The 22,433-nt window shown below is 46.1% G+C and overlaps 3 protein-coding genes across 3 annotated transcripts; 2 read left to right on the top strand and 1 right to left on the bottom strand.

Moving 5' to 3' along the window:
* Window positions 1-1,519: 1,519 nt before the first annotated feature.
* LOC125518243 (cycloartenol synthase-like) lies at window positions 1,520-16,326 on the bottom strand. The gene is made up of 17 exons (XM_087523116.1): window positions 16,126-16,326; window positions 15,318-15,506; window positions 15,042-15,135; window positions 14,768-14,871; window positions 14,477-14,561; window positions 13,930-13,940; window positions 12,216-12,338; window positions 11,987-12,109; window positions 10,997-11,074; window positions 10,335-10,433; window positions 10,111-10,167; window positions 9,856-9,902; window positions 9,617-9,763; window positions 9,316-9,496; window positions 9,144-9,224; window positions 1,871-1,954; window positions 1,520-1,633 (listed from the first exon to the last, which is right to left on the bottom strand). The coding sequence occupies exons 1-17, from the start codon at window positions 16,324-16,326 to the stop codon at window positions 1,520-1,522; spliced, it is 1,818 nt and encodes a 605-aa protein (XP_087379242.1).
* Window positions 16,327-18,815: 2,489 nt separating this feature from the next.
* Window positions 18,816-19,232, top strand: LOC147967399 (cytochrome P450 94B1-like). Its single transcript, XM_087523115.1, has one exon. It carries the CDS (start codon window positions 18,816-18,818, stop codon window positions 19,230-19,232), a length of 417 nt encoding a protein of 138 aa, XP_087379241.1.
* On the top strand, window positions 18,816-20,340 carry LOC147967398 (cytochrome P450 CYP94D108-like). The gene has a single exon (XM_087522462.1). It carries the CDS (start codon window positions 19,339-19,341, stop codon window positions 20,338-20,340), a length of 1,002 nt encoding a protein of 333 aa, XP_087378588.1. The 5' UTR covers window positions 18,816-19,338.
* The last annotated feature ends 2,093 nt before the right edge of the window (window positions 20,341-22,433 follow it).

The raw sequence follows: 22,433 nt of genomic DNA, 5'->3' as shown, positions 1-22,433 counted from the left end.
CTTGAGTATGCCAGTACTTCACGGTGGTGAGGTCTGTCTCGATGGTAGACCGGTTGATTGATTAAATGGCAATAGGAGCAGCTTAGTGAGCCAGTGATGCAACTGTGCATCGTCTCTTGACCCACCACTGTCAACCCCAGCTACTGCATGTACATATGATCCATGTATCGTGTTTAGTTTCTCACTAAGACTTGGTATGCTTGTGTTGTGATGATCCGAGGAACTCTACCTCTTTTGGAGATCGCCCACCTTTTGGAGACTGCTAAACCTTGACTTGAACAGTTGGATGTGTTTCTGTGATCAGTCATCCAACTATCCACTTGTAAGATTGTCACCTCTATTAATATAGATCTATTAGCATCGATGAAACTACTTCGCTTGCTTTGCTTTATGAATGAACACTCTTCTGCTGCAGTTCTATTCTATGTATTATATTTTTAACCACTGTTGCTTGTTTGGATTGTCAACACGTTAATAAGTGTGTCAGCTTGATTAGTGTGCACATTACCGCATAGGTGGCGCCACCAGGTGGCGCCCCAGCCACTAGTATATACCATCTCTCTCCCGACTACTACAAGGTCAGGTTAGTGCGCCATTCCTCCAGCTCGTTAATTTCTGTCCAGCAATGGAGATCGGAGGGCGAAACCCTAATATTTATTTTCCCCACTACATTTTTCTCAACGAACATACATATAGTACATACAAGGTCAGCAGGCCTAGCTAGGCAGCGCCGCGTGCATACGTGCTGCTGCGGATGATCTCATCGGCCAAAGCCCTATACGTTGTTATCACCGTGTGTTCTATAGATCACAATAATGGTTTTGATTTTGCTGCAGATAACTCCATGTGGCCATGTGTGTGTGTTTGTGTGTGTGTGTGTGTGTGTGTACAATGCTACTAAACAGTTACTTAAAAGTGTGTAAAATACAAAAAGGTACTTATAGTAGTTTCATAGACTGGCGTGCTTCTAATTATATATGAATGAATTATGTGATATAGGTTGTTACATAATCTTTGTGTTGTAAGCAGACCAACGATTATTGTTTTATTGATTACTAAAAAAGGCACCAACCTAAAAACGAAATCTCAGACAAAAGCTCCCCTGGGAAGCACGAGTTTCCCTTCTGTGCAATTTAATGTGCCACTCAGTCAGTGAAGTGTCCCGTACTCAAGCCTATTGTTAGAATTTTTATGTTTGGTTGTGAACTGAGTAGAATGCTCTGCGTGAACGGAGTAGAATGCTCTACCTGGATGTTGTTTAACTGTTGCGAGGTAAAATGAAACACTTAGAGGAACACAACAAATATTTTAATAACACCTAGAGGAACCCAACGAATATTGTAATAACTAAATCATCTGAAATAAATATAACAAGTTTGTAGATATGTTGGTAATGGTATCATGTATTTTTGGGAATAGGCACTCCATGCTCCATGGAGATGTGGAAAATTATGTGCACAAATTATCATCTAACAGTGTGTAACTCTCAACGGCTACATATACACCGCAGATTCTCCCTTTATGTTGTCAGGACCATTCTACGGTAGTACTCTCCAAGAGCCCAGATAGGGAAGATGTTCCTGTATTGGGCGTAAGTGAGCATAAGGTTGCGGTTGGCAACTCCAATAATGTCCTGTCAAGTGAGAAAACATGCCAAAGTTATTCCAAAGCACACGGTACTAGGAATTAACTTAGATCTTGTTGTTACATTTGTAATCACTAATTAACAACAAGTTGCAATAAATTAATTAATTGAAGTTTATATAGTTCAATCACTATTTTTTTCTATGGAGATATATTGCCGTACTATCGCTTTCCTTAATTACAAGCATAGCACATGATGCTCATAAAATAAAAGGGAATGACGTACTTGCTGAGGGAACTCTCCATCCTCCGACTGGAAGTTGATCAGAACCGTGGCTGCCCTATGTAGAGATGCAGGATCTCTTTGGCCCTGTTCACCCGAACAAAATATGTACTACTGTCAGCATACAAACCAATCCAACACAGAATGATATATGTTGATCGTACCTATGAACATCCCTCCCCTTAGCGCTATGACGGGCAGAGGGACGGGAGGGCCGCTGGCGCCGGCGCCGAAACCCCAGATAGCCAGAGACAGGGCCGGGGCAGCCGGGCCGCCACCGCCGGGGGGTATTGGACGGGGAGCTGCTGCCGCTGGGCCTGGTGCGGCAGGTGCTGTTGTCAGAGCCGGGCGGGGCGCCGCTGTCTCTGCCATGGGGCGGCCAAGCGGCAACCTCGGGCCAAGGCCGCCTGTGCCTGTGGCTGCCAGACCGCCCGCGCGGCAGACGGGAAGAGATGCCCAGGCTAGGGGCGTCGTCGCAGCCGGCGCTGGCCGTGGCGCTGCCGCGGCGCACCGACCGACGGGGCCAATTCCTACAGTACCTACTGCTACGGGGAGGGGCGACGGGACTGGACAGACTACCGTGGTGCCGGCCCCGGGTAGTGGTCCGCCTCGGGGCGCTCCCCCGCCGCACTTCGTAGCGAGACCGGCTCAGAACCGGTCGGGACGTGCGCAGACGAGGCAAACTTTGACAGCTACAGATTCCTTCGAGCCACCCCGAGGTCAGTGGGGGGATGACGGTGTTGATGCGTACGGAGAAGGGAAGCACCGTGGTTCCTCATCTACGGGTGGCGGTCGAGGCTACGCCTGGCAGGGTGACGGGTCGGCTGAGCAACCTTTTCTTGGGCCTCCGGGTGGCTTTGTCGAGGGGACATCCGGTCCGGAGCACCGCCAGAGAGGCGGCTACCATGGATATCGAGGTGGTCGGGGTGGTGGCTGTGGGAGGTTTCGTCGACAGCCTCCGCCCCCGGCTGCTGTTGACCATGAGGCGACAGCTATTGAGACAGACAACGCTCAGTCCACTGATCTTACTAGTCAGGCGATGGATGTGGTAACGGCACTGGCTAATGTTGAGGTTCCTGTGCCTGGGGCGGCGGCTGCGGCATCGGACAGGTCTGATTCTGAGAGGGCAGCCAAGTGGACGCGCAAGAAGGAAAAGATGCTCTGTTATCGGTGTGGTGAGAAGGGACATTTTATTGCAGAGTGCGTGGCCGAGTTGTGTGACTCATGTGGCAAGCCAGCACATGCTTCGGGAGAGTGCCCGGTTTTGCATGACCAGGCTCCGGCTCTGACTATGTATGGATTATATTGCGCGGAGCTGTTATTCTTCGAGTCCCCGGCCGCGAGGGAGATCCCAGAGGAGCCACAAGGCCTGAATACCGGAATAGTGAAAGCAACCCAGGGCGAGGTGACTGAGGCGCAGATTATCCGGAGGCTTCAGGAGTTGGTACCGGGGGACTTTCAGTGGGAGCTGGTCAGCTTAGAAGCTAATGTCTTTAAGGTGGATTTTCCTTCTGTGGAGGATTTACAGAAACTGCTGAGTTTTGGCTTGTGTAGAGTTCCTGGTACTACGTGTATTTTGGAGTTTCACGAGTGGATGAAGGTGGAGCCTAAAGGAAAGCCGCTTACGCAGATCTGGTTGCGGTTTTCTGGGGCCCCATCTAAGCCTCTGCAGGACGTTCGAGTTGTAGCCAGTATGGGTATCATGGTTGGTAAGACGGAGAGAGTGGATATGGCTTTCACTCGGGCTCATGGAGTGGCTCGGATATTGGTGAGTGTTCTGAATGTTGATTTCGTGCCTGATGTGGTTCACTGGACATATAGGGGAGAGGTATTCCCGCTCGACATTGAGTTTGAGGACGTTGAGATGCTTGCTGAAGAAGTTGCTGGGGATGATGTTGATATGCACGAGAGTGATGGTGGTGCAGGAGCCAAGGGGGCGCCAGCCGAGTCTGCTCGAGAGGGGTCGACCGGGTCTCGCCCAGATGCTCAGTTGCCTAGGGAGGGGACCGGGGTTGAGCCGACACCGTCACCTTCGGTGTCCACGACGACACTGCGTTTTGGGTCCTTTGCGCCTGCTTCTGCGCCTCCCAGACTGTGGAGTGATAGGGTGGAGACTGATGATGTGTTTGAGCACACGCTTCCTGCATTGGACTTTGCGGGGTCTGCAGTTCGGGATGTAGAGCCGGAGGTCGCTCCTATGTCCCCTGCTTCACCGGTTGACGTGGTTCCGGCAATGGCATCTACGCCCGAGGTGGGCCTTGGGGGACGGGGGTCAGGGCAGGTGGTCTTCGCCTCTCCCCTTCCTATACTGACGCCGGTGAAGCCAGCCACGTCGGGGCCCGCCAGCGCTAGGAGTGGGAGCCCGAGGCAGGTGGCTTCGGCTCCTCCCCCTCAGGCCCTGGCTGTGGCACCCGCGTCTCCCGTGACGCTGGGGGACGGGGGGCTGGGGCAGGTGGCCCTAGACATCCCGTCCTCGTCTGCGGTCAGGAGGACCGCACCATCGGCGACTTCGACACTTCGCTCTGAGCCGGTGGTCGGGGCAGGAGGAGGGAGTGGGCAGGTGGCCCCAGTTGTCCCGTCTCTTGTCCCACCCGCCGGGCACTTGTCCGAGGGCATTGGGAGCCCGCGGCCTCCTCATTCTCGAGAGGAGGTTATTGCCTTTGGCGGGATCCCAGACCTGGTCTCGACGGGGAGACGGATGAGTGCTCGCGTTCTGGACCTTCCGGAGGTGGACGATATGCAGCAGCGGTGCGCTATGAGGGCGGCCAAGCTTCACGATGCTGCGATCTCTGCTGGTATGTCCGTTAACATATCTAATTCTTTATTGCATTTTGCTCCTGAGGAGATTATTAATAATGCAAACCAATTAGGAGTTTCACTAGGCGCTACTGATAATGAAATTTCCAATTCGGTGAATGATATGTTAGATTTAGAGGCGGAGCGGGCCTTAGAGACTATTCGTAATCTTGCTGCGGTCAAACCCATGAATGATGAGGAAATTGATGCGTTAGGGGTGAGAGTGCTAAATAATATATGTGCGGATCTAGCACCTTCTAATCAGGAGTCTGAGGGCGATGATGCGCCCTTAGATGATGTAGCTGGCGGTTCCGTTCAACCTGGTTATGAGGACCGGGTAACGGAGCCCACTAAGCCAAAGCGTAAGTGGAAACGAAAGATTTATCCCGATTCTGCAGTTCGGAGGAGTGCTAGGTTTCGGACTGCTAAAAAATTCCATGATGAACTATGAAAGGAATCTTTTGGAATAGCAGAGGTCTGAAGGACTTGGCTAAAAGAAGGTTTCTTGCTGAAGCTTCTCTGGAACATCGGTTAGATTTCATTGCTTTATCGGAAACCGGTAGAGAGAATTTTGCGCCGCAGTTTCTTTCCTCTCTTGTGGGAGGTATTGATTTCGACTGGCATTGTCTCCCGCCACGAGGTAGATCGGGAGGTATCTTACTGGGTGTGAGATGCGATTCCCTTGAAGTCCGGAGTGTAGTAATGGGTGACTTCGCGGTAAAGTTTCGAGTTAGGTCTAAAGTTGATGGGTTCAACTGGGCTTTGGTAGCGGTCTATGGTGCCGCACAACCCGAGCTTAAACCGGAGTTTCTGGCGGATCTTGTTCGGATCTGTGGATCCGAACAGCTTTCGATTTTGGTCGGGGGTGATTTCAATATCATTAGGAGGAGAGAGGAGAAAAATAATGATAACTTTGACGGCAGGTGGTCGTTTATGTTCAATACCATTATTGGAAGCTTAGATCTAAGGGAGATAGAGCTTTCTGGTAGAAACTTTACCTGGGCTAATGCTCTGCCAAACCCGACGTATGAAAAGCTTGATCGGGTTCTCGCCAGCGTGGAATGGGAACAGAAGTTCCCTCTTGTTACGGTGCAAGCTCTCACGCGGGGAATCTCCGATCACACACCATTGTTTGTTGACTCAGGGGAGCCGAACCATATGGGAAACAAAAACACCTTCTCATTTGAGATGGCCTGGTTCGAACGCGAGGGGTTCTTAGACATCATAGCCAGGGAGTGGGCTAAGGGTGTTGGAGGGAGGACGGCGGTCGAGCGCTGGCAGAATAAGATTAGGCATTTGAGAAGTTTCTTACGGGGTTGGGCTAAGCACCTCAGTGGGGTGTATAAAATTGAGAAGGATAGGCTCCTCTCTCTTGTACAGGCCTTGGACGTAAAAGCCGAATCCGCGATGTTGTTGCCCGTCGAGCTCCAGGTTAAAAATGAGGCGGAGAAGAGGCTGAAAGAACTTCTCCGCGAAGAAGAATTGAAGTGGGCTTTGCGTGCCAAGGTCCGCAAAGTAGTCCAAGGGGACGCGAACACTCAATTCTTTCACCTCATTGCTAATGGTAAGCACAGAAAGAAGCGGATCTTTCAGCTAGAGCAGGATGAGGGCACTATTTTAGGTCAGGATAATCTCAAAACCTATATTACCGAATACTATAGACAGTTATTTGGACCGCCGGAGGACAATTGTGTGTCCCTTGATGAGTCCAGGATCGAGGACGTGCCTCAATTGTCTGCTGCTGATAATGATATCCTGGTTGCCCCGTTCTCAGAAAAGGAGGTGTTCGATGCTATTGCACAAATGAAGAACAATAAGGCTCCCGGTCCGGATGGGTTCCCGGCTGAGTTCTATAAAAAGTGCTGGCACATTGTTAAGGGGGATTTACTACCGATGTTTCATGATTTATTCTCTGGACAGCTTCAACTATTTCACTTGAATTTTGGAACTATCACATTGCTCCCGAAGAAAACGGATGCTGTGAGGATTGAGCAGTTCAGACCGATCTGCCTCCTCAATGTTAGTTTCAAAATCTTCACCAAGGTCGGGACTAATAGGCTCACACAGATTGCGCAGTCTGTGGTGCAGCAATCCCAAACTGCTTTCATGCCGGACAGGAACATCCTTGAAGGGGTGGTTGTTCTTCATGAAACGCTCCATGAAATCCATTCCAAGAAATTAGATGGAGTAATTTTTAAGGTGGATTTCGAAAAAGCGTACGATAAGGTTAAGTGGCCATTCCTCCAACAGGCATTGCGTATGAAAGGTTTTGATGAAGCCTGGCGCCGACAGGTCGACTCATTTACGCAAAAAGGGAGTGTGGGAATTAAAGTGAATGACAACATAGGTCATTATTTCCAGACACATAAAGGCCTAAGACAAGGAGATCCGATGTCCCCTATCCTGTTTAACATTGTGGTGGATATGTTAGCAATTTTGATAGGAAGGGCTAAGGAGAATGGTCAAGTGGGTGGGTTGGTACCTCATCTTGTTGAGGGAGGTGTTTCCATCCTTCAGTACGCCGATGATACAATCATCTTTATGGAGCATGATTTGGCCAAGGCGAGAAATAGGAAGCTAGTGTTATGCCTGTTTGAACAATTGACCGGGTTAAAGATTAACTTTCATAAGAGCGAGTTGTTCTGCTTTGGTAGAGCCAAAGACGACCAGGAGTCTTATAGGCAATTGTTTGGGTGCGAGTTGGGGAGTTTACCCTTCTCTTACCTTGGTATTCCGATTCACCATCGTAGGCTAACAAACAGAGAATGGAAATGCATCGAAGATCGATTTGAGAAAAAACTGAGCTGTTGGAAGGGTAAGCTCATGTCATACGGAGGCCGTTCGATTTTGATTAATTCGGTGCTCACGAGTATGCCTATGTTTCTCTTATCTTTCTTTGAGGTCCCAGTTGGTGTTAGGAAACGACTGGACTTCTATCGGTCGCGTTTCTTTTGGCAGGGTGATGAACTTAAAAGAAAATACCGGCTTGCTAAATGGGACATCATCTATAGACCCAAAGACCAAGGGGGTCTTGGTATTGAAAATCTTGAAGTTAAGAACAGATGCCTTCTTAGTAAGTGGTTGTGGAAGCTGTCTTCCGGAACTGAGGCCATGTGGGCGCAGATCCTCCGCAACAAGTACCTCCAGACTAAAACATTGTCCCAGGTCGCAGTCAGGCCGACTGATTCGCCTTTCTGGAAAGGACTAATGAAAGTCAAACAATCTATGTTCAATAGGACGAGATTTGTTATTGGAAATGGTACAAGTACACGTTTCTGGGAGGTTACTTGGCTTGGTGAATCACCTTTAGCCATTCAATATTCGTCTTTATATCGGATTGCTCAACGACGTGAGGTGTCCGTGGCAACGGTATTCCAATCTGTCCCCCTTAATATTCAGTTTCGACGGTCGCTAGCGGGCAATCGTTGGGAAGAATGGCTCCATCTAGTTAGGAGACTGATGGAGATTCAACTTTCTCACCATCCCGATATATTGCGCTGGAAGTTGACTAGCTCTGGAGTATTTACAGTTAAATCAATGTATATTGATGTTATTAATTCGAATGCTATTCCAACTTCCAAGTATGTTTGGGCTGTCAAAGTTCCTTTAAAAATTTAAGTGTTTATGTGGTTTGTCCATAAACAAGTTATTTTAACAAAGGACAACTTGATTAAACGCAATTGGACAGGACCTACTAGGTGTAGTTTCTGTGATCGGGATGAGACGATTAAGCATTTATTCTTTGATTGCCCGTTGGCCAAAGTTCTTTGGCGGACGGTCCATATTGCTTTTAATATTACTCCACCGACCTCGGTCAATGCTTTATTTGGGACATGGCTTAATGGGCTTGAGCCTGAATTAGCAAGACATATTCGGGTTGGAGTTTGCGCTTTGTTATGGACTATCTGGAATTGCAGGAATAATTTGGTTTTTAACAGAACATCACGGATTCATTTTTTGCAGGTTATTTTCCAAGCTACGGCACTAATCCGTTCGTGGTCGCTACTCACTCCGATGGAGGCCAGGGAGCATTTGGTTACTGGATCTATCCGCTGGGAGATGGTAGCTCGGGATATCTTCAACCGGTTTGGATGGCGGTCATGTAATAGGATAGGCAATTAGTTTCCCTATCTATTTTTAGCCAGCCGGTTGTGGCATCTTTTTCGGGCTAGTTTCTGTATCTAGCCGTCTGTCGCTCTGTGTGAGCTGCATTTATCCTTTGCTTTTTGTTTGGCTGGAGACTGTGGAACCTTGTTGGCACCTTTTGTTATTTGGTTAATAAGATGACCGTATGCATCGTTCTGATGCAGAGGCCGGGAAGATCCCCCTTTTCAAGAAAAACCTATGAACTAATAATGGAGATGTCTATGCAGTTGTGTACAAGTTGCAGTTCACAAGTAGCGTAGCAAATGAATACTATAGGACATGCATGCACTAATTGGATTTAAGTACAAGGCAAGCTTCAAAGGAACAAAATCACCTGTCCGGCATCAATTAGGGCCAACATGGCCCAACTAGTGTTGACTGCGTGAGCCCGGTTGCCTTCAAGATTGGTGTAAACCTGTGTTGTAAGTTTATTAAAGCATTCACCGGTCACGGTTAATTGGAGTAATTAAGACATAAGAGTAAAAAGAGGAAGGAGAAACTTTTACCATGTCTTGACCGGAGAGGTAACTTTCTCCCCACCCCCCTAATGGGAGAAGCTCCTTGGATAGCAGAAATTCACATGCTTTTCTGATTGCTTGGCTATTTTTGTACGTTCTGCCTGCAGCAATCAATCCTCTCACCCCAAACCATGTACCATAGGTAAAACAAATAGCCCAACAGCCGTACCTACAGTTGGAAATTAACTGGACAAGTTCAAATGATAAAGAGGCTGGGAGTTTAATCTTCGATTATTTAAGAATGAAGAAAGAGAGAAACTTCAAGTGAAAGTTTAATGAGAATTCAAACCATGATCCATCACTCCTTTGGATGCTCTCAATGTAGTCTGCAGCCTTTTGGATACAATTTTCTATCTCTTCCATGCGACAATGTTTGGGGTACATTTCTCTAAATAACACTAGACCCTGAATTACTGATGATGTACACTCAACGTACCTGTGTGTGAACAAAGATTGAAAATGCATCAAATAAACAAAAAATAGCAACGTAGATAAGCAAGCAAGAAACCAATGGTCAGAGTTGCTTACGAATGCTCGATCATTATGTCCCCAAAGCTCTCGGAAGGATTGAGCAACTGAAGTATATGAAAAACAAATGATCATCATTGCATAGAGGAAACTTATAGTCTTATCGGTTGATTTAACCAAGGATTGTTATACATGAACTTAATATGATAAATTCAAAAAAGTGTTTCTTCCCCCCACTTAGTAGATGAAAAGTGTTCCTTGTGAATTTTGTTTTAAGAAACAATAATATGTATCTAGAAGCTTATTCAAACTCACCTCAAGCCATTCATAAGATCTTGTTAGCTCATATGCACCAAAACTACCATCGTCGTTCTGCAGAAGGAGTATCGAGTAAGAATTTTAAAATGTACATTATTGTTTCATAAAAAACATTCGAGAAATGAGACTATTGATTATAAAATGTGAGTAATGAGTTGAAACTAGCTATAAGAAAGAAAGAAAATGAAGAAAAGAATGGGTTCGAACTAGGAGGTACTAACCATCAAAGACAATAGAATATTGACTGCATCATCAAGCCGGCTTGTTTCCATAGGCTCTCCAACCAATTTAGGAGGAAGCTTAATCAACAACAGTATAGCCTTAAGAGAAATGCAATATTAGCTTATTCATATCAATGCCTTAAGAGAAATGCAATATTAGCTTATTCATACCAATGCCTTAAGATAAATGCAATATTAGCTTATTCATATCAATGCGCCATTCATTTGAGTTGCAAACCAACTGAGTTCGAGCGAGTTAGTCTAGGCTCAGCTTAGCTCTTACTAAAATTTGAGTGAGCTTAAATTAAGTGAAGTTCAAGGTCGAGCGGTAGAGAGATTGCTCGTACTCAGGTCCTAATGATATTGAGGTAAATAAGATTGTAAAAATACCATAATCTAAGACAAATTTCCCATCTATATAGGCCACCACAACATAAGAAAACATAAGGTGTTGGACTTCGGCCAAAATAAAAAGATATTTAGCACATGACCATTCTTAGTTTAGAGGAGCCACTTGGTTTCAACATGGAGCACATGATGGGGGCCTTCGGCAAGCCTGATGTTGTGGTTGACTCACAGGTGGAGGTGATTAGTGTTGTATCTGAAGTGATACATGTTGATGCACAACCATTAACCGTGGACGATTTTTTCAACAAGGTTACTTGTGATGTCCCACACCCTCTGCTTGGGACCCCAACACATTCGCATATGGAGAAGGATGGGGGAGACGAAGTGGACATCTGAAAAAGAAGAACAAGGCATGCAACATCCCGGCGACTAAGCGTGCGGAGTATAGGTTGTTGGAGGTTTTGGTGAGTTTCTAGAGGTGAGGAAAGTGGAGGGCCCTTAGAAAAATATGAAAGCATACTTGGGCATGCACTAAATACCACTTTTACCGCAAGTGACCGCGGCGTTAATCACTTTGGTAGGCATCACTGGGAAGTCAAAGGTGGACCTTGCAGGATGATTCCCACACACTAATGATGGCACATGATGCCTCCATGCTGATTCAAAGGCGTGATTCGATATGGATGAGTTCTCTTCGGCCAGTGGTGGTCAATTTCTTTGCACTTGGGCCACACCCAGTTGCTTTGGACCTTGCTGCTCTAGTGTCGGGCTCAGACGATGTTCCTTGAGTGTGCATTTGTCTTGTCCCTATTCCTAGGCTCTAGTGTCTTTTTTTTTTCTTATTTTCTTATTTTTGGGTTTTCACTCGGTTTTCCCTGATTAGCCCTGAAAGTTTGGTTTTTTAGTCTGTTTTTTCTTATAAACTGGACCATCTCTCTTCTTCTTAATGAACACAGGAACCTTGCCCTCCTCAGGGATAACCATTTCAACGAAGTGGGCCAAAAGTATAAGCAGGGTGTCATGCGTATTTTGGCCGCTTTATGCGTAGATGGGGTATAATTTAAGTCAGGGTGTTGCACATTTAATTTAACCTGGTTTGCGTGCATGCATGCCAACCAAGATAAAAGGGATTTTTGCCTTATGATACTGTTGACTACCATAGCTGAAAGACATGGACTTCCTGAATGGTATTACGTATTTGACTACATGAATCATATTACGCAAGGGTATTCTACTAATTTTGATTACATGAATGGTATTACACAAAGGTTTTGGATAATACAAAAATCAGGTGGGAGGACTACCTTCAATGCTTCTGCAGTACAGTCTGATACTGGCCACCCATGGTCGGCAGTTGAATGTGTCCATCCACCTTTAGATATATGACGATGCCACTTGGTTTGATCTCCAGGAAAATTCGCAGAAATCTACATGAATATTTAAACATAATTACTACTAAATTTTATTTAGTAATTAAACCTTATTGATTAGTGTCCAACAAATACATTATCATGTAGCATTTTGTATATTTACCTGTGAACGTTTTATATAGTCATGGGCAAGTTTTATTGTATGGGGGAACTCTTTTGTCAAGCCAGTAGCAAATATAGCTTGAACTGTCAAAACCGTGTCCCATAGTTGGCTGCCATTGTAAGACTACAAAGAAGGGTATGAGTAACATAAAAAGTACACATTATCCTTATTTCAATGTAAAAACAACTATTTTAGCAAGTGGATTGCAATGCATTTGAATTTCCTGCCAAACATATGCACTTATTCATCCCCACTCATACTAGCTATCATCCATGACCTTCCAAAACAACTACAAGAGAGTCTTGAGTTATCTACTCCCTATCATATCTTATATCTTCTATATGTAAACATCTAGCCCTCACAAACATATTTCTCTAAACATGCAAGCATGCCACCTCATCATTCAACATGCAACCCGTCACAACATGCCACCATGCATAAGTAAAGGGCTCATCAACATACAAAAATGCATGGTAATTTTTAATATAGTATGATGTTTACATTAATAATCATTTTGCAGCTATAAAATAATCAAACACATTATATCATTTGTATTTTAGTTTTAGTTCTCGTATTACTAGTCATATTCATGTTCCATACGACCAAATGTCCTTGAAATATATTGCAATATATTCTCACACAACCTCGTCGATTGAGGGGGCCAAGATGGGCGACCACACAGGGCCCCCAAATATTTGTGGCCCCCAAATCACCATGGTAGAGTATACAACATATACACATGTATAACTGGCTTAATGCTAAAAAAGTTGGCTTAATGCCTTAATCCAGCAGCAGCAGAATCAACCAACCAAAGAAAAAGGACCGGCCCACCAGCAAATAAGCCCATGACACTGCAGGGACATCCACCAATACTAAATGATGCTTCTAAAAATTCCAATAGAACATAGTTCGTGCATATGCATGGCTATTTGGCTGGTTATAAGATAATTCATAACAATAGACAAGACTGTGGGGTGGAGAGAATTTTGTGACAAAATTCAGTTGTTTATCTGTTGCCCTTACCTCACTAATGAGATATACTCATCCTGAATATTTCATTTATCAGCAAGAATTATCTGATACTTTTCTGAAAGTTTTACATCCGAGTTTTTCGACTTTGCAATTATGTATGGGCCACTTATCATCTTGAGTACCCTTAATTTGTAGGCAACGTAAATATGGTGGATTGAGCATGGTTGTGTGCGGCGAAATGAATGGAGATTCCATTTCCACGATCCATTGATTTGGCACAACTTTAAATATTGTTCACTAGTTCACTATGAAACTAAGAATGGTTGCATGCATTATTATTCTGGTAGAACCAATCTAGAGAGCTAATTTTAGGAAAAAACAGCATATTAAGACATTATGTAAAAAGTATGAGATGGACTATTAAGAAAGTGTGATGCTAGATGACAAAATTTAAATGATGAATTCAGCTACATATTACATATACTATGCTCCCTAATTTTTAATGCCTCACAATCAAATGAGGTCTTCAATTTGAAATTGGGTCATCCGGTTTTGATTGGGTCAACAATTTCTCAAGGAGCTCTCTCATTCAATTCTTTTAGTTCACCATGCTTCTTAATTTTGGAGCTCCCACTCGATTGAGGCATACAATTTTGGATTTGGTCCACATTTTGACCGTGTCAACCATTTTTTAAATTAATTGGCAGCAACCGGCCTATTAAAACATATCAATCCCGCGCACCCTCACACCACCTAGAAACAAGTAGCGTCAACATGTGATACTGTAGCATCAATATAGTGCATGCACTCACGGACGCATAAAGGAAACACACTCCCTCCGTTCCTAAATATAAGTCTTTTTAGAGATTTCACTATGGACTACATACCGAGCAAAATGAGTGAATCTATACTCTATAATATGTCTATATACATTCGTATGTAGTTTGTAGTGGAATCTCTAAAAAGACTTATATTTAAGAACGGAGGGAATATTAGTTTTTTGAAAAGTAATCTTTCTTTTACTTTGGCCACCACAATACTAAATAGATAAAATATGAAAAATCATTTCATGATGAATCTAATGACACCGATATGAGATTATGGATGTTGATATATTTCTCTATAATTTTGATTGAACTTAAAAGGTTTGACTTTTCAACAAACTAATTCACGTTAGATTTTGAAACAGAGAGAGTATTTTTTTTATGAAAGGCCAACAACACCAACGGCGTAGCAAAGCACACCCAACCCTTCGAGTAAATGAAGAAACTGAAGTTGGAGGCCCAGACCTGGATGAATCGGCAAGAAATAGGGCACCATCCATAGTTCTGGTGGCAATGGATTGTTCCCCGACCAATCATATACTCCAAGGACCTTAAGCAAGAAGTCAGGAAATATCAGACAAGAAATCCCTCTAGGTTGAAAATCCAACAACATATGTACTCCATTCCCTTTTGGGATGAAGGATATGAGGCTGCCCAAATATATGTATTCCATTCCCTTTCGAGATCAACTGCAAAAAATAAGTGTGTATATATGTACATATGTACTTTGGACATCCTATTATGTTCTCTACGTACCGAAAGAAAGAATTTTCCCCAAGATGGTGTTAAAGTTGCTCCTCCATGGTCCAAGATCCAACTCCGAGCTTGCAGCATGGATCCATGTGAATCCAGCCCCTCCCCTAGCAATCTCAAAGCGACATAGTTCATGACAGAACAGAACATTGTGCTTGTCCCCTCGATGTGCAGTCCCCAGCCCCCATCTTCATTCTGCACTCTTAATAATGAATATTAGGAAATACATGTATATTTAATTATAGATTTAATCAAAGTTGTCATTAGGCATTCATACGTGCCTGGTGATTGTAGAGATATCGCCGAATCTCTTTTTGATGTTCAGATGTCAACACGGTAGTCAGTGATCTAGTCACATGCAATGCTACAATCTGAAAAAATAAACAGTCGATGGGAGTCAAAACAGGAAAATAACATCTACTCCCTCTGTAAAGAAATATAAAAGCGTTTCGAAATGCTCTTATATTTCTTTACGGAAGGAGCATTTATGTATGAAGATGATAATAGATAAGAAAAAGATTGTTCTTGGTAAGTGAGAAAGAGAAAGTACTACCAAGCTGGGCAAGAGAAATAAAGTGCCAGCGAACTCCCCAGGCCAGTGGCCGTCATCTGCCTGGAGCATGGAATAGCGGCTGACGGCCCTCTTTAAAGATATCAAGACGGCCTCTTTTGTGGCATAGCCATGCTGCTCAAGCTTGATGGGATCAGGAAGGTTCGTCTTGAGGCCGTTTGACTTGGACAACTGCATGACACAAAATGGCTAGTCAATTAAAGTTGCGGTCAAGTTTTCAGCTAAACAGAATGAGCAATGGTACTCCTAGCTATTATATATTCGTAGGAAGCACATATACACATTTATTTGGACTGTACATATACTACTACTACCCGCAAAAAAAAGCATATACTACTATTTCATTGCGACCTTCTCTCTCTCTCTCTCTCTCTCTCTCTCTCTCTGGATATAATCTCAATGGGACCAACTATATATGAAACTGTAGGGAACTGCGAAAGCCAAGGTGTCCGCATGGCGTCCTCTCTTGGTGTTGTTGGATATGGCGACGCGTACGTCTAACATGGCCAGCTTTTTAGGAAAGGAGGTTGCAACCCCTTGGATTGCACACAACCATATATAGATGATCTTAGTCCCAACTCCCAGCTAGAGTAAAAAGTAAAAACTAATGCATGGTGAAGTTTGACACATTTCTTTTGAAGTGGAAGTGTGGAACACGGTCCCAAACACATATAGGTGAAGTTTAACACTGTCCTGATTTTCGTCAAGCCCTCCTAATTGCATACATATAGTAGTACGTAGTAGCAGCGTGTGTGAAAGAAAGAGAAAGAAACAATGCAACTAAGGAGACCTGCATGCGCATGACAAGGTCGGAGCTGTTCTTCATCTGGTGCCGGCGGCTGGTGAAGTCCCGGCGGGCGGCTTCCACAGCGGCGACCTCCTCGGGGTCGTCCGCGGAAGGATCAAACTTCCATACCTCCCGGCCGACGTGGCCGTTGGTGGTGCGCAGCAGTGGGTTGCCATCACCCTCCCCGATCTTTAGCCTCCACATCTCTCTCTCTCTCTCTCTCTCTCTCTCTCTCTCTCTCTCTGATTAATTGGTTTGGTAGCTCGCATCCCTTAGAGAGTATATATAGATATTGGAGACTCGCCTTAGCAGGAGGCCTGCTAGTTTGACTACTATCAAGCTTGTGGCGAGAGGCTTGCTGGAGCAGAGAAGGGAAGAGCCGGTGGTGGTGGTTGACACACATCTAGATGAGATGAGGGCGTCGTATCTGGTGAATCCGGTCATATCTTTGCTACCCTGTATCCCATGCATCGTATCTGGTGAATCCGATCATATCTTTGCATCCCTGTATCCCATCAGCGCTGACCATCCATCGTAAATCCTACGATTAATGAAACTTGGCCCTTATTTTTACAGAAACAAGCCCGCCTCCGTCCCTGCTAATCGTGTGATTTTTCCAAAAGCCCCCCAGCCGTGGGCACCTCTACCAATTCCCTTCTCCCTTCCGTGATCTCGATCACGATTTACAACCTACATCCAGCGGAGGCTGAGGACAGAGTGGACTTGCTCGATCGGGCGATTGCCGGTCTCAAACGACCGGGCGCCTCAAACGGTTCTTAAATGCCTGGACTGTCCGGCACTCCCTCATATCCAGCTTAAATATGGGGTGACCGGACATGCCTGTCACGTCGGCCCGGCCCACTCCTTCCCACTCTGTCTTCACAAATATCCCCAATCCGAAAACCCTAGCTCACTCCAGTCTTGACCCGTCTTTTCTTCTTCCCTCCGATTTCTCCGATTCGATCCACTCCGACCACTCCTGTGAACGCGCCACCATGTCGAGCGCCGGCAGCCGCTCATCCTCTGACTCCGACGAGGATCTAGCTCTCCGCATGGCCCGCGACAGGTCCAAGGTGGACACGGGTGGCAGTTCCGGATCGGCCTCGCCTCTTCCCCGCCACAGCAGCGAGGAAGCCAGCACTGGCTCCTCCCGGCCTGTGCTTGGCTCCGCGCGGGCTGCGCAGTCCACGCCTCTCCCACGCGTCCCCTTGCCCCGCCGCCTGCTGCTTCCCCGGGCGGGCAGCAGTGGGTGCTTGTGCCCGCCGCCGCGGCGCCGACCCGGACACACATGCCGGAGTCAGAGGCACGAGCCGCCGGCCGCGAGAGGCAGCAAGCAAGGGAGATGGACGCGTCAGAGAGCTTTCTTTGCCACCGCCGCGGGTTACCCGCGGAGCCCGTCGAGGACGAGTGGCTCCTCGCGTGGGTCTATCGCCGGTCACTTACGATGGCGGAGACAAACGCTCGGCGGTTCCGCCGGAAGAATGCGAAGGCTCTTCGGTTAGCTATCGAGCACTCCGAGCGCGTGGCCAAGGAGAAGGCGATGGAGGCGGCTCGGCTGGCCAAGCTGAAGCGGCAGCAGGACCAAGCCGTTCGGTCCCTCAAGGGCCTCATCATCGTCTCCTCCTTGTCCGACGAGTCGGACGATCCTCCACCAGCCGCCGACGGCTACAGCTGCGCCGGCGACTGGAAGGGGAAGGGGCCGACCCGAAAGTGGTGATGATCCGCTTTGCTTCAATTTAATTTCGAGTTTTAGATGTAGTTTCAAGTTGTCCGTCATTTTAACTTTGGTGGTCATTTCAAGTATGATCTTTTAGTGAAAGTATTGTGCTTGCCAGTGTCCGTTTGCTGATCTATGTACTTTTTTTTAGGGAAACAACAGGTCTCTACAACGTATTTTTATTAATTTTTGAAAAATAATACAAAGTCTTCATGAAAGAAAAGAAAGAAATAAAAACAAATACAAAAGAATAAAGAATAAATCTAGTATACTAGATTACAACAATTACATGATCTACGTGCTTTGATCGACGTTTCATGGTTTAATATGGATATAGAGGATCGAATATGAGATATATGGATGTGAACGAGGCAATTTGAAGAGTGCGGGGTCACTCCCTGCGGACATTTGAGGGGTTATCTTTGTCCTCTGCGGCGGTAGATGCTCTTACATCCCTATACGTATCCCAGCCGTTTTGCAATTTTTTTTCCTTTTTCTTAATCCAGAAAAAGTGGATACTTGGGGATACGTGTATCCCCTAGGTATCCATGCGTATCCCCGTTCTGGCCACGTTTTTGCACCGATTCCCTCCTCTCTTCTCTGATCTCAATCACGATTTACAAGTTACAACCTACATCCAGCGGAAGCGAGGATAGCGTGGACTTGCTCGGGCGATTGCCAGGAGGTAACGCATCTGCTCGTACGATCGCTGCGACGGCGATGATCACATGTAAGTATCTCCCAACTCCCGATTAACATGGCGGACAAATCCTGTTCGTACGATACGCCCCAACCGATCAGCATGGCGGCAGTTTGGGATGATGCATCTGATTCAACAGCAGTGGATGGAACAACGATGGATGGCTCTCCCTCCCTCATCTCACTTCCACTTATTGGCCTCTCGATTCGGGGCCTTACATATACTCCTCCATCCATCCAACTCATATAGCCAGGCATAGTTCAACATCAGAAGAAGATGCTCCTGCTCCTGCTCCTGCTGGTTCCTGCCATACTACTCTACATTTCCCACCGCATCGTGCGGCCTACTCTGACTCTGGCAAAGAAGAAGAAGCCGAGCAGCCATGGCCTCCGGAGCCACCCGCTGCTTGGCCATCTCCACGCGTTCCTCAAGAACCGCCACCGCTTCCTCTACTGGTCGACCGAGCTCATCGTCGGCAGCCCGGAGCGGAGGATGGGCTTCTGGATTCCCGGGATGATCACCTGCTTCATCACCGGCAACCCGGCCGACGTCGAGCACGTCCTGCGCACCAACTTCGCCAACTACCCCAAGGGCGACAGCACCATCCCCGTCATGGCCGACTTCCTCGGCCACGGCATCTTCAACTCCGACGGGGAGCAGTGGCTCTGGCAGCGCCAAGAGCGCCAGCCGTGAGTTCACCACGCACTCGCTCCGGGGTTTCGTCATCGATTCCGTGCAGTCCGAGGTCAGAAACAGGCTTCTGCCCTTGCTGCGACGCGCGGCGGCCGGCGACGGCCACATGGTTCTCGACATGCAGGACGTGCTCGAGCGCTTCGCGTTCGACACCGTCTGCATGATCTCCTTCGGCCACGACCCGTGCTCCCTCGCCGACGACGGGGTCTTGCCAGACGGCAAGTCAGACTTCATGCGCGCCTTCGTCGAGGCGCAGGACCTCACCGTTAAACGCTGGCTCGAGGTCACCTGGAAGATCAAGAGGTGGCTCGACATCGGCAAAGAGCGCCGCCTGAGGAAGGCCATCGCCGATGTACACGGGTTCGCCATGGACATCGTCCGCACCCGCCGTCAAAGCTCGTCTGGGAATAACAGAGATGACCTTCTTTCAAGGCTCGTGGCGAGCGGCGATCACGGCGATGAGGCGCTCCGGGACATCGTCCTCAGTTTCCTGCTAGCCGGCCGCGAGACGACGTCCTCGGCTCTGACGTGGTTCTTCTGGCTCGTCTCTTCCCGGCCGGACGTTGTCGCGCGCATCGCCGACGAGGTCCGCTCGGTTCGGTCCACAACGGGCACCCGCCCTGGCGATCCGTTCACGTTCGACGCGCTCCGGAGCATGCAGTACCTGCACGCCGCGCTCACCGAGTCGATGAGGCTCTACCCACCGGTGGCGATCGACTCCTCCGAGACATGTGCGGCGGATGACACGCTCCCCGATGGCACGCACGTCGGTGCAGGATGGTCCATCACATACAGCGCGTACGCCATGGGGCGGCTCGCCACGATATGGGGCACGGACTGCGCCGAGTTCAAGCCCGAGCGGTGGCTCGACGACCATGGGGCTTTCCGGCCGGTGAGCCCGTTCCTATACGCGGTGTTCCACGCCGGACCCAGGACGTGCCTTGGGAAGGAGATGGCATACGTGCAGATGAAGTCCATTGTCGCCGGTGTTCTCGAAGAATTCGTGGTCGACGTCACCGGCAGCGGCGTGCCGGAGCACGCGCTTTCCATAACCCTGAGGATGAAGGGTGGCTTGCCTGTCCAAATAAGCACAAGGCTGGAAGTCTAGGACGACCAGCAAGCTGCCCCGCTGCCCGGCTGGAAGCGAGCGGCCACCGATTCATTTCAGTCGTGAGAATGGCAACAACGGAGACAACACAAACCCAATGGTGCCCTTGCAAAAGAAAAAAGAAAAAAAAAAGTCTGTAATGCATGTGTTTTAAGGCCAATTTGAAAGGAGCTTTGCTACACTTCACTCACGGACCGCTTTTATGGATTGCAATCTACAGGGTTACATTATATTTTGTAAACCCTTCTTAAACATTGTTAATGCTAAAATAGATTGCAAGAAGGATGTTGTTACTATTGGTTTGGATGATATGTCTCATGAGTTTAATTTTCCTAAATTTCGTAGACAACCCCATGATAAAGAATCGCCTAGTAAAGATGAAATTATTGGTCTTGCTTCTATTGCTGTGCCTCCTACTGATCCATTAGAACAATATTTGCTAGACCATGAGAATGATATATTTATGAATGAAAGAGGGGAAATAGATGAAGTATTCTTTAAACAGGGACCTATTCTGAAACACAATTTGCCTGTGGAAATCCTAGGAGATCCTCCTCCACCCAAGGATGATCCCGTTGAGCTTAAACCATTACCTGATACTATTAAATATGCTTATCTTGATGAAAAGAAAATATATCCTGTTATTATTAGTACTAACCTTTCAGAGAAGTAGGAAGAGAAATTATTGAAAACTCTGAAGAAGCACCGTGCTGCTATTAGATATACTCTTGATGATCTTAAGGGTATTAGTCCCACTCTATGTCACCACAAAATCAATTTGGAGGAAGACGCCAAACCAGTTATTGATCACCAACGACGGTTGAATTCTAAGATGAAAGAAGTGGTAAGAAAAGAAATATTGAAGCTCCTTGAGGCAGGTATAATTTATCCCGTTGCTGATAGTAAGTAGATAAGTCATGTTCATTGTGTCCCTAAGAAGGGAGCTATTACTGTTGTTCCTAATGATAAAAATGAATTGATTCCGCAAAGAATTATTACAGGTTATAGGATGGTAATTGATTTTCACAAATTGAATAAGGCTACTAAAAAAGATCATTACCCTTTGCCTTTTATTGATCAAATGCTAGAAAAATTATCCAAACATACACATTTTTGTTTTCTTGATGGTTACTATGACTTCTCTAAAATACCTGTGTCAGCTGATAATCAATTAAAGGCCACTTTTACTTGCCCTTTCGGTACTTTTGCTTATAGACGTATGCATTTTGGTTTATGTAATGCACCTGCTACCTTTCAAAGATGCATGATGGCTATATTCTCTGACTTTTGTGAAAAGATATGTGAGATTTTCATGGACGATTTCTCCGTTTATGGATCCTCTTTTGATGATTCCTTAAGCAACCTTGATCGAGTTTTGTAGAGATGTGAAGAGACTAATCTTGTCTTGATTTGGGAGAAATGCCACTTTATGGTTAATGAAGGTATTGTCTTGGGGCATAAAATTTCTGAAAAATGTATTGAAGTTGACAAAGCTAAAGTTGATGCTATTGAAAAGATGCCATGTCCCAAGGACATTAAAGGTATAAGAAGCTTTCTCGGTCATGCCAGTTTTTATAGGAGGTTCATTAAGGACTTCTCAAAAATTTCTCGGCCTCTGACTAACCTATTACAAAAAGATATTCCTTTTGTCTTTGATGATGATTGCGTAGAAGCATTTGAAATACTTAAGAAAGCATTTATTTCTGCACCTATTGTTGAGCCACCTGATTGGATTTTACCCTTTGAAATTATGTGTGATGCTAGTGATTATGCTGTTGGTGCTGTTCAAGGGCAAAGAGTTGATAAGAAATTAAATGTTATTCAATATGCTAGTAAAACTCTAGACAATGCCCAGAGAAATTATGCTACTACTGAAAAAGAATTTTTAGCAGTTGTTTTTGCTTGTGATAAGTTCAGACCTTATATTGTTGATTCTAAAGTAACTATTCACACTGATCATGCTGCTATTAAATACCTTGTGGAAAAGAAAGATGCTAAACCTAGACTTATTAGATGGGTTTTCCTACTACAAGAATTTGATTTGCATATTATTGATAGAAAGGGAGCTGAGAACCCCGTTGCAGACAACTTGT

This window comes from Triticum urartu, chromosome 5A (genome assembly GCF_056163025.1).
Source record: "Triticum urartu cultivar PI428250 chromosome 5A, HENAU_Tu73, whole genome shotgun sequence".
In the NCBI taxonomy this organism is placed as follows: Eukaryota; Viridiplantae; Streptophyta; class Magnoliopsida; order Poales; family Poaceae; genus Triticum; species Triticum urartu.
This window is presented reverse-complemented; position numbering and strand designations above follow the sequence as displayed.

Excerpts from the sequence above, each read along its gene's own strand:
- LOC125518243 (XM_087523116.1), bottom strand. The coding sequence starts at position 16,326 with ATGTGGAGGCTAAAGATCGGGGAGGGTGATGGCAACCCACTGCTGCGC. Across the intron at positions 14,562-14,767 it reads GGGGAAAATTCTTTCTTTCG|GTCCTTGGAGTATATGATTG; the intron begins GTACGTAGAGAA and ends TTCTTGCTTAAG. Across the intron at positions 1,634-1,870 it reads ATGGAGAGTTCCCTCAGCAA|GACATTATTGGAGTTGCCAA; the intron begins GTACGTCATTCC and ends CTCACTTGACAG.
- LOC147967398 (XM_087522462.1), top strand. The coding sequence starts at position 19,339 with ATGGTTCTCGACATGCAGGACGTGCTCGAGCGCTTCGCGTTCGACACC.
- LOC147967399 (XM_087523115.1), top strand. The coding sequence starts at position 18,816 with ATGCTCCTGCTCCTGCTCCTGCTGGTTCCTGCCATACTACTCTACATT.